The 12,116-nt window shown below is 31.4% G+C and overlaps 2 protein-coding genes across 3 annotated transcripts; one reads left to right on the top strand and one right to left on the bottom strand.

The window, feature by feature from the left end:
* The first annotated feature begins 426 nt into the window (after positions 1 to 426).
* Positions 427 to 1,926, top strand: LOC120326446 (uncharacterized). The gene is made up of 3 exons (XM_078115360.1): positions 427 to 526; positions 1,045 to 1,378; positions 1,582 to 1,926. The coding sequence occupies exons 1-3, from the start codon at positions 427 to 429 to the stop codon at positions 1,865 to 1,867; spliced, it is 720 nt and encodes a 239-aa protein (XP_077971486.1). The 3' UTR covers positions 1,868 to 1,926.
* Positions 1,927 to 6,077: 4,151 nt separating this feature from the next.
* On the bottom strand, positions 6,078 to 10,884 carry LOC120326404 (uncharacterized). 2 transcript variants are annotated; one of them, XM_039392688.2, is made up of 6 exons: positions 10,657 to 10,884; positions 10,065 to 10,149; positions 9,699 to 9,835; positions 8,657 to 8,887; positions 7,709 to 8,042; positions 6,078 to 7,440 (listed from the first exon to the last, which is right to left on the bottom strand). In XM_039392688.2, exons 1-6 carry the CDS (start codon positions 10,688 to 10,690, stop codon positions 7,188 to 7,190), a joined length of 1,074 nt encoding a protein of 357 aa, XP_039248622.2. In that variant the 5' UTR covers positions 10,691 to 10,884; the 3' UTR covers positions 6,078 to 7,187. The 2 variants fall into 2 exon arrangements, with proteins under 2 accessions (XP_039248622.2, XP_039248631.2); XM_039392697.2 differs by having other exon boundaries at positions 7,709 to 7,919.
* Positions 10,885 to 12,116: the final 1,232 nt, after the last annotated feature.

Raw genomic sequence — 12,116 nt, 5'->3', positions numbered from 1 at the left:
AAAAGAATGTGCGAAAAAATGCAATATTATATTTCAAGGTTTGAGAAACTATATAAATTTCTTAAGAATTAAAAGCACAAAGTTTTCCAATCGTCAACTTTTGAAGAATGCTTGTTATAGTGTGTAACACTTTATGAGTTGAAATAAAAACATAAAATTTGGGACATGCTTTGTAATGCGAACTCTCCATAGACATATAATTTATTGTTAAAATTACAAATTATGTTTTACATGGTACAATGTATGAAATATTCTGAGTGATTATCCATCTATTTGTATTCTTCATGTTTTTCAGCTGGCCCAGTGAACTTGGAACTTTGTGATTACCAACCAGGCGACTGCTTCCTTTATGCGTCAAGAGCTGTAAATGATGAATATATTCCTGAAGGATGCACTAGGATATTTTCTTATATAATTGAAGATAATATGTTTCCGATAACTTTAACGTATAATACAGTGGATGGTTTCTCCGACAACTTACAAGAATTTAGTATCGACTTCAAGTATGCTATGATAAACAGTACAGGTAATAGCGATATATCAACGATAAGGCATATTTAGGTGGCTAATTTAATCATTGTGATTGTGAGTCCGCAGTTTCATCTTCATACGCGGCATTATTTTTCTTTAACACACATATTATAGTGTTAATTTAATACGCGAGAAACCTGAAACTCGCACAAAATAAAATGTTATAATTTCTTTAAACCTATTTGATACCAGATACAGTAATTACAAAACAATATATTTAATTCATAGGAACATGTTTCTTTGTGGCAGCCAAGAAATAATTGTGTCGTTTAGAGAAACGCATTTGATAAAATTGTTTTAGAATTGAAACATACTAGGACATTAAATTAAGATGCGGGAGCTCGTTTTTTCTTGATTAAAATATTACACGTTTAAAAAGTAACTCATGCTTAGGTATTAATTAGTTAGGATTTTTGGAATGTAGCGTAAGACATTTTATTTAAAATGAAATTTTTCAAATTGACAATGATAATTTACAATACAATATTAAAAACAGAACTGTACCAATTTTAGGGCATCAACAAACTACAGCAAGGAATAATATTCGGACCACATCTATCTATCACTTCACAAATCAACAAACTGCAGAAAAAAATAATGTTCCCATCACATCTAACTATCTTTCCACAAATTCAGAAAATGAGCCGACTGGGACAAAACCTGGACATTTTGTGAACGATACACAGAAAGGCATTACTTCAATTCCACTGTCGACGACAATAGAAGATTTAAAAACACCCAACGGTTTAGATGAAAACTGTAATACAAAGGATAACCCAACTTTGATAATTGTTCTGGCAACCTTGCTTGGTTCAGCAGTACTTCTTGTAATCATCCTAACATTGAGGTAATTATGAATAAATTTTGAGTGGCACCTATATAAATACCCATTCTATAAATTGTAGGAAGTCTAGTTTAGTTTATACCAATCTCACAAGATTAATTTTGTATGCAAGACTTTGGAACCACTTCCATGTCGATAGTCAAATTTCAGAAGTACTCTTTTGGATTTCTTCAAGCTTTTCATTATCTCTATTTAATTTGTTTTAGATTGTTTCGCAAACTGGCATACTATAGTCAGATAGTCTCTACAACTTCGGAAATTCTCCGAACTCCAAAACCCGAACTGCAGAATGAGAACGAAATGCGACAAGAGAAAGAAGTGCAGCAAAGGAATGAAATGCAGCAAGACAGTGAGGTCCGCCAAGAGAACGACGAGGCCCAGGAGGAAAACAACCCAGAAAACATTGAAGATATGTATAGCGTCGTCAACAAAAAGGAAAAAACTTCAAAAAACGAAAAAGAAATGGTAGACAACGTCCTTTATAATATGTAGATGAATTCATTTTTTTTTCTCAAAACACTAAGATTTGATAATATTTCTACGGACAACACGATACGTGCTTCTTTTATTGCAGCAAATTTTTTTCCAATTAAAGTAATGCCGAGGAATTTTCAAATTTCGAAAGGCTATTTTCTTTATTTTATTATTTCACTTTCGTTTAAATTTTTTGTACATATTGTTAAGCTTTATTTTTTTTAAAATCGAATATGTATGTCGTGACATGGATATAAATTTTTCCGTGCTTGAGGAATTGCCCTCATTTTCAGCTTTTAAATGTTTCCCTCTCGATAAAGAATAATATTCTAGGAAGTATTCCAAGTTTTCAGAATAGATCTGATACAATCATTTATTGGCTGGTAGACTGGTAGAAATGACGCAAAATGTGACGTGAAAATACGTCATAGTCACACTGTCTAATGAAATAATATGAATCATCAAACTTGCTTCCATTGAATGATTAATCACATATATCAGGTTAGTTGCCCAAATTTGAATATTTCGAGTAATATTTGTACGTTAAATGTTTTTGCTTTCGTGATTTTCTTATTTATTTACGCATATGTAATGTTTATCACTTTACTGCACTGCTGTCCTCGTTTCAGAATATGAGTTATATTATATATTAATTACATTGCCGTAACATACCAAAGACACACCAAACTTTATTCTGTTTGAAAACACTTATGGTAAAATAGAATCAAAATGCATCTTAGCAACACTGGGGCGCGATCAACCAGTGCTCGCTTGTAATTGCATAATAGTTCAATATCATAAAACACCTTAATTACCACCGATATTTCCCACCTCGCTATTAATAGAATGTTAGAAGAAGAGTTGAAGATTCATTCCTAAAGAGCTGTCATGGTTCAGAAATACCGTTTTTTTTCCGAAATATATTTTTTTTATTGAAACCAACTCGGTTTATGACAAGCTGTTGGTTGGTTTTGACTTCTTACGCATCAATGAACCAAGTGAGCTGCCCTTATAATCAAACCAACCATATTGATGTATTCTTATTGGACACGTTTAGTGGACATAACGATCGTTTCAATATTATGTTGTTATTGTTAATTGTCTCTATCATTTATAAAAAATCGCTTTTTTCTTCGAATACTGGACCAATTGCTTTGAAATTTTCAGTGGTTAAAGATAAAATTTTTCTCCAGAAGGCTATTACTTTTTTTTTGCTATGACGTCATCAAAATTATTGCCATTGGGTGGCGTTACGTGTCCATATATTTGAGCATAGCTCTCTTGTTTTATTGTATGTTTTATTTTATCTATAAATAATTTCATAACGTATTAATTAAATACTTCAACGTTTACGGAGTAAAAATCAAATCATTTTTGAGAAATATTCCAGGTTGACAGTGGCGTATCTAGGGTGTGGCAGCCATGGCTCGTGCCATGGGCGCCGTTTGAACAAACGGCGAAAAGTATTAATAATAAAACGTTTCAATGAAATAATTTCAAATTGGGAATAACTAAAACTTGTATTTTTACTCAAATAATAACATAGAAGTAACCTAATTCATTAATAATCGTTATAAATTGTCATTGTCATAAATTGCATTTTAGACTTTGCCATAGACGCCATTTTAAGTATATACGCCACTGCAGGATGGGAATAAAATATGAACCTATTAGCAATTAATTCTATGTCTTTGGGTGATTCATGAATGTCTCATTTTCGGACCACAGGTGTTACGATGTGCTATTTCTGTTATGAGACTATAACTACGTGTGGTTATAGTCAATTTGTATACTATAGTAAAACATAACACTGAGCTAGCATATGCAAATATTCTCAATCAGCGAACTGATAACCAACGTAAACCTTTTAATTAGCCTGCGAGTTTATGATGATATACACATTTTTGAATCGTGAATAAATCAAACGTTGATAGAAATTTGTTTATGAGCAAATCGGTTTAAAACGTAGACTGATCGCAAATTATTCTGAGGTTATCCACTACAAATATGCGGTAGGCAATATAAGTAATGACTCGAATTAACTCAACAGCGTGCTTCATGAAAGCTCATATTATTATTTCATTCACCATGATTCATCATACTCGATCTTTGGCAAGTATGAAGATATATTTGCTGATCTTGCTTGATTTTTACGTCGGGTTTTGTAGATTGTATTTAATTATGCCAATTTTACTAGTAGTGCTTATTTTACAGTGAGCAATGCAGATATTTATACTCACTAGTTGACTTATAAGACTGAAAAATATATGGAAATAAGATAAGGGGCAACTAAGTGTAATTTAGAGTAGACGACAACAAAATATGAAAACGTTGTAAAATGACTTCTAACAATACAAGTACACCACACGTCATAATTTAATAGGATTTTCTACTGAGGTTACACTCATAAATCACATAAAATATTAGGGATCATTAAACTTACGTCACACCTTTATGAATTGGAAAAGATCACGATCGTGATATTTTTACAAAATCTGTCCCGAAATAAATTGTGTGTTTTGAAAATACTTTAACTTCGTTTAATTTAGGCATCTACAATTATTTTAAAAATTAAGCAGAGATCATTATACTTATATATAAATATATTGTAGATTTTTTTGCAAGGCATTAATATTTGGTAGAAAAAATCCCTAAAAAATTATATTTACTAGATTTATTGCTGGAGCTTGTATGTGTATACTTTTGTTTTACTACTTTCTATTATTACCAAGTTTATTTTCATTTTATTTTTTGTAAGTCTATCCTGAATATTATGTAATGAATGTTATCAATTCTTTTCTTCTTAAATATCCGACCGCAGCTTATTGTTGGGGCTTCAGGTGATATAATTTGGATTGTTATCATTTCACCGCATCTCAAGTTCAATTGTTTCATGCAAAAAGTGCGTTCTCGCATTTGCATCTCATCTCGCAAGAAACTATTATGATCGGTGCTAGTTATTACCTTCAACAACTTTCTGGAAATTTCTAATCACATTTTATCTTCAAACAATAAAATAAAAAACTTAAAGCGATTTATTACGAAGCTATTATTATCCGGCTTTTAAATTGGCAATCTTTCTATTTTAGTTTTTCAAAACCTGTTTCAACTTTTATCCGATATTTGACCTGTAGTTGCACCGTGCGTGGAATAAGTCATGAGCAAACTCACACGACATAATTTCCACACTTTAAAGTGGGCAAGTTAAACTGTCATGAACTATACCAGGAAGAGCATGTCGGGTCAATAAATTTGATTAACAAAGCATATTGAGCTTCGATAGTTTTATTAGAAAAATATGGATGCCTAAATGAAATAACGTTGGAATTATATTCTGAAAACGCAGTTTAAATCAGGAGATATTTCGCGTAAAGTATCACAATTGTGATCGTTGCCGATTCATTAAGGTATGACATAAGTTTAATGATCCCGTATATTTAATATGATTTAAAAGTGTTACCTCAGCGGCAGATCTTATCAAATCATTTCATATTGTGAACATATGGTATTTTTAAGTGTCATTCTACAACGTTTTCACCTTTTGTTGCCTGCATCGATTACACTTATCCGTCCCATATGTTATTTTAATATATCGTTCAGTCTTTTGAGTCAACCCATGAGCACGAATACCTGCATTGCTTATTATATCATACTTAGAATTCTATTGTTTACCAGGATTTCTAAACTCTAAAGTATAGTAAATGTGACGTAATTGAATGCAAATCTATAAAACCCAATGTAGAAATCTAGCCAGATTATATTTTCATACTTGCCACGTTTCGAGTATGATGAATCATGGTGAATAAAACAATAATATAAGCTTTCGTAAAGCATGCGGTTGTATTAATGAGTCAATTCGAGTCGATACATATATTGTCTTCTGAATATTTGAAGTGGATAAGCTAAGAATAGCTTGCGTTGAGTCTACATTTGAACACGAATCGCTCACACGCAAATTTATATCACCTTCGTTTCGATCATGATTCAAAAATATGGTCCTCATCAACTAGCAGGGTCATAAAGTGTTTACAACAACTATCCATCTAATATTTTGAAATATTTGAATATGCTAGCTCTGTCTTATACTTTACTGTAGTATACAAATTTACTATACCCGCGTGAAGCCTTAGTATTAAAACAAAAATCTGCACATCAGAACACCTTAAGTCCGCAAATGCGCCACGTCATTAATGCACATCCCCGAAGATATGGAATTAATTGCAAACTGGTTCATATTTTAGGCCCTAACCTAGAATATTTCTCAAAAATACTAATTTGATTTGTGAAAACTTTCATATATTACTCAATAAACGTTGAAATATTTAATAGGTCATAAATAACATTTAAATTATATCAAGTAAAACATACAATAAAGTAAAAATACATTCGTTCAAAATTAGTTGGTTCAATTATAGTGGCAGCTAATTTGGCTCAACGTCACAACGTCACAATCGCCATCAAACCGCCTCAAAAGGTTGTAATAAATTTATTAAATTTTTCTTAATTAAGTTTCCGGCATTTCTAAGCCAAAACAGCTCCCTGCGTATGATTCACTCACTGTTTATCTAAAAATCTATTCAAAGCGAAGTGGGAAATACCAGTGGTAATTTAGGTATTTTTTAAACCATCATGCAACAAACCAATGTTGCTAATGTGCATTTTGACTATTTTATACCAAAAGTGTTTCCAAATAGAATAAAGTTTGGTGTGGCTTTGGTATGATAGAGCAATGTTAAAGATAATACTAATGTAACAAGGTAAGCAGTACAACAAAGGGCTACACCATTACCTGTGCGTAAATAAAAAATAAAATCACAAAAACAAGGCATTTTATGTACAACTAGTTTAAATTCGAGCATTTTTTATAAGATGTATGTGATGAATCATTCAATGTAGGCAAATTTCGTGTTTCATTTTATTTCACTAGACGGTGTGATTAAGACGTATTCCCACGTTACATTTTGCGTCATTTCTACCTGTCAATAAATGATTGTACCAGATCTATTCTAAAAATTGGAATAATTCCTTAAATATTAATTTTTTATTAAAGAGGAAATATTTAAAAGCGGCGAATGAGAGCAATTCCTCACGCACGGGAAGATTTATATCTACGTCACTACACACATATATGATAAATAAAAATAAAGCCTAGCTTGATGTACAAAATTTGCTTTAACAAAAGTGAAATAATAGAATAAAGAAAATAGCTTTCAAATGAAATTTGAAAATTCTTCGGCATTACCATAATCGAAAAAAAAAATGCTGTCATATAAATAGCACGTTTCGTGTTGTCCGAAGAATTATTATCAAATATTAGTGTTTTGAGAAATGAATGCATCTACATGTTATAAAGCACGTTGTCTACCATTTCTCTTTCGGACTCAACGTTTTTTGAAGTTTTTGCGTTTTTGTTGACGACGCTATACATAGCTTCGATATTTTGCGGGTTGTTTGCTTCTTGTGTCTCTTCGTTCTCTTGCTGCACTTCGTTTTCTTGTCGCATTTCGTTCTCATGCCGCTGTTCCGGTTTCGGGGGAATCTTTGAATTTGTAGATACTAGCTGACGATAGTATGCCCATTTGCGACGAAAGCTGAAAGAAAACCAAACGAGAAGTTCTGAAATTTTGACTATCGTTGATGTCAATAAGTAACGACTTGAAAGTGGTTGTACGTCTTGTATAAAAAAGATTATTTTCTCTGTGATTAGCATAAACTAAACAAAGACTTCCTACAATTTATAAAATGCTTTTTTTGGAATTTTTTTCATGAAATATTTTTAAACAAATCTATCGGTATTTATAAAAACTTGAAACTGAACCATACAGTATTGAAGAAAATCGAAAATAAATATGTACATACCTCAATAGTAAGATGATGATAAGAAGTACTGCTAAACCAAGCAAGACTGCCAGAATAATTATCAAAGTTGGATTATCCTTTTTATTGCAGTTTTCATCATAACCGTTGGGTGTTTTTAAATCTTCTATTTTTGTCGACATCGGAATTGAGGTTATGTCTTTTTGTGTATTGTTTATCAAATCACCAGGTTTTGTTGCAGTCTTTCCATTCTCTGAATATTTTGTTTGATAGTTAGATGTGGTGGGAACACTGTTCCTTTCTGTTGTTTGTTGATTATTGACGTGATAGATAGATGTGGTCGGAATAATATTCCTTTCTGTAGTTTGTTGATGGTCTACAAATAGACACAGTTTCGTTTTTATCATTGTATTGTTACGTATCATTGTCAATTTAAAATAGATCATTTTAAGTATAAGCCTTCGTTATATTTCAAAACCCTAAGTAATTCATATCTAATTTTTTCCATCGTGAAACTTGAGTGCTTTTAAACCGTGTAATTTTTCAATCAAGACACATTTGCTACCACATTTTATTTGGATTCCTTGTTATTGTTATATTATATTTCAGTTTCAAATTAATCTTATAATATATGTTTCTCTGGCCTAAAAAAATTAGTGCTTTGGCTACCACAAAGGAGCATGTAAGTACCACTGAAATGAAGATATTTTAAGGCATTACTGTATCTGGTATTGAATAGAGTTAATTAATTATAACATAAGTTTTATTTTTTGTGTGATTCAGGGTTGTCGCGTATCAGAATAAAACTTTTCAATATGTGTGTTTTATATGTGAATAAAAATGCCGTATATTATTACGAAAATAATTATAATGATATATAAAATAAGTTCACCAATATTATTATCATATGGTGTAAATTTCATTTAAGCAATATAATATAAATTGAATGGCCATAATTTAATTGTCTTGTACTCCTATAAAGCTCCTTACCTGTACTGTTTATCATGGCGTACATCCATTTGATTCTAAATTCTTGGAATTGATAAGGAGAACCATGCGTGGTCCTATATGTCAAATTCATCGGGAAAATATCATTTGCAATGATGTGAGAATATGTATTATTACATTCCGCGGTGATGGATTCATGAGGTACTTCTCTTGTAGCAAAAAAGAAACAGTCGTTTGTTTGGAACCTACAAAGTTGTTTGTTCACTGGGCCGGCTAAAAACATTAAGAATACAAATAGATGGATAATCACTCGAAATATTTAATACCATGCTAAATAATCATGTGACACACAGTTTTTAATTTTACCACAAGTTTTTATTTAATTTTACAAAGTGCTACACAATATGACAAGCATTTTTTGGAAGGTAAAAATCGGAAAAATTGCGATTATAATTTTTAAGAAATTTATATAGTTTTTGAACCTTAAAATATCATATTGCTTTTTTCACACACTCTGCATTTTATGCTCTAACCAACAAAGACAGAGCAACCTGTATTGCTATCTTGAGGCGTTGGAAAATTAGCATTTGTTTCAAGTATATATATATAAACTAGGAAACTGGTTCGTCGTATCATAGCTTGGTGTTCCTCTATATCAACATGAAAATGCAAACAAAACTAATTTAAATTAACATGACAGACATATTAATGAAAAAAGTTGCTTGCTAACGTTTCATTAGAGTTTATTTGCACAAATCAGATTTGAACTTTCGTTATGAATAATCGCCATATTTGCCTTCTATTTTGGGATCCAAGATAAAAACTAAAGTAACGAATGGCCTCCATACAAAGTAACTTTTCTCATAAAAGTCTTGTTGGCATGTCATCGGCTTCTGTAGTATAATATCAAGCTCACCAAACCTTCTATTCTAAACAAATTGACATTAACATTTGTTTTATTACGATTAAACTACCAACACTGTTTGTCCTTATAAACAAAACATTTTTTTGCACCTATCGACAAACTGACACAAGAATAAATTTTTGCTCTAGTAATTTCTGAGATGAACATATTTTGACTTACCAGTAATTGTTAGAGATCCTATGCAATCAGTGTTGTTTTTCAATTTAATGTTGACAAGTTTGAATTTAATTACACTGTACTCTGATTTACAATCATTGGTAATGAGATTATCAATTTGATGAGTATACTCGGATCTTCTGCAAAACCAAATTAAGAAAATGGAGAGTATGAAGAGAGGAAGATGTCATTTCATAATATTACACCTCAAATAATTTTAAATATTTTGTTTCAATGATGTTTTCATATTGTTCTTTGTTATTACATATTTAATATATTATTTATATTATATAAAATCACTCGTTTTTCAATTTAGTATTTTATTCTAACAGTGTTATCAAATAATTCGGTGTGAAGCCCGATACTCACCTTAGGTTCCAAGATTCAATAGCCGTCGAGCACAAATTTTTTACAATCTGAGTCTGACCATACGAATTATGAGCTAATGCAGCCACTGTAAATAGTTGGATATGATAATTATTTACATTGGCATAACCACGTGTGGAATAAACAAATTATTGCTGATGAGATTCTGATTTTGAATATCACTTCACATCAATCTCAACTCAATCATGAAGAATCAAAATTTATATATAATCACGAATAGTATATTGGGGAAGTATGAACAAATAACACGTTGTACGAAAACAATTTTGCTCAGTCAGTTAAACCTTGAACATTGGGTTATTAAAAATCAAAAATATCATGTGGGTAAGTAGGCCTGAAACTTCTGATAATTCAATTTCAAAGGTATTTTCAGACTTTTTCATTTCATTTAGTCCGAGGCAGAGCGAAATATTTTGACAAATTAAATCTATTGCTCTATTATGAAGTGAAGTAAACAACACTTACCTGATTAATCTAAATTTTAGTGAAACATTTCAATCAAAATGATCCCTAGACATGTTGATCCAAGTAGTAAAAATATTTATTTTGCTTGAATTAATGATAAATAACTTACGTGTAAGCAATAAAACGTGTTGAAACCGATACATGTCTTTTTTCAATTTTACTGCTTCTTTCACTTGCAAACGAACAGAATAACTATCTTTGGTATCCCGAGATGACAAATATTCAATCAAGAAACTTGGCCAACATATCTTTCGTTTCTAATGCATTACTGAGATTTACCATGCACGTACTCCTTTATCGAGCTTACTAAAACTGTGAATATAACTTGCCAAATACGTAATTGTAAAGTACGTTCGATGTGGAATTAGTAATGCGTGGGATCACTTCCTCCTATGCAAACAATCAGCTGTTGCAGTTTACTAAGCCTCAATATTTGTAAAAATGTTATGACTAACGAAATTTGTAGCTTTAGCATCAATCTTCCAAACAATATATGTATATTCGATGTCGTTCAAAAATTTTCAACACTTTTAGTTATGTATGGAGAATGATAGAATCAAATCACTAAATATTGCTATGAAAAAAAAGTAATTCTCAAACCGGCGGTAGCGCATCGGTACCTGACCAGTAAGATTTAGCTGAGCATTGAAATGATAGGCAAACAAATGTAACGGAATAGCGTATCTATTTCCATAATTTAAATCTTATTAATACTTATTTAAAATATTGGGTCTCATGACAGTTAGATGATATTTGAAAAATGAATCAAAGTTGATCGTCCTCTTTCATCTGTGAGTACTGACAATTTTAAATTGATTGACTCATTATTTGTGAGGAAAAGCCATTTTTTAACAACAACAGCAATTTCACACAATCAACAATAAAAACAGGAACATCAAAAACATTTTATTCAAAGGATCCATATATTTACTTTGTGCCCAACAAGGTCGCAATGCACAGATATATCTACTCCACGATTCATCGAATAAGCACAGTACTGATAATCTATGAGACTTACACTCAAATACTTTATCTGATAATTCGAAATTCAAGCAAAATTGCAAATGAATTTCTACTTTAAAAGTAATCCACATCGGTACCTGTAACGCCGTAGCTGAGCAGTGAGTGCCCTCTTCATCAAAATGATGACGAACTGATATGATGTAATTACACGTTGTGACAATTAAACAATGTTTTTGTATTGAAATTTTGAATATGATTGGTCCATTAGTTACGAAAAACGCAATTTTCCACAACAACAAGAACATTCGCGTATTTTCCAAAAATATGTATGTATTTTTTCACCTAACGATGCTATCGGTTGGAATCAAATCGCGACGTAATATCATAAGTACAGCCATAAAAATCCCAATCTGATAGCCGTACAAATTGTATCCAGATTTATTCCCGTAGTGTATGTACCAGGTTAGGGTTAGACCATACTTTTATTCCGATTTTCCTTATTTTAGTCCTTCTACGAGTTCGGGGACTGTCTGTGTTATTCATTCGAAAATATACCCCCTTCCCATAGGTTTCAGTCCCAACTTGATGTAAAATAGGCGAACAAAA

The sequence above is a fragment of the Styela clava genome, chromosome 1 (assembly GCF_964204865.1).
Source record: "Styela clava chromosome 1, kaStyClav1.hap1.2, whole genome shotgun sequence".
Classification (NCBI taxonomy): domain Eukaryota; kingdom Metazoa; phylum Chordata; class Ascidiacea; order Stolidobranchia; family Styelidae; genus Styela; species Styela clava.
Note: the sequence above shows the minus strand (reverse complement) of the source record. Positions and strands in the feature narration are given on the sequence as shown.

Coding starts and splice junctions, on each gene's coding strand:
- LOC120326446 (XM_078115360.1), top strand. CDS start 427: ATGTTTCCGATAACTTTAACGTATAATACAGTGGATGGTTTCTCCGAC. Junction 527..1,044: donor TGCTATGATAAACAGTACAG/GTAATAGCGATA, acceptor TACCAATTTTAG/GGCATCAACAAACTACAGCA. Junction 1,379..1,581: donor GTAATCATCCTAACATTGAG/GTAATTATGAAT, acceptor AATTTGTTTTAG/ATTGTTTCGCAAACTGGCAT.
- LOC120326404 (XM_039392688.2), bottom strand. CDS start 10,690: ATGTATCGGTTTCAACACGTTTTATTGCTTACAC. Junction 8,888..9,698: donor AGGATCTCTAACAATTACTG/GTAAGTCAAAAT, acceptor TAATGTTTTTAG/CCGGCCCAGTGAACAAACAA. Junction 7,441..7,708: donor ATCATCATCTTACTATTGAG/GTATGTACATAT, acceptor GTTTTCTTTCAG/CTTTCGTCGCAAATGGGCAT.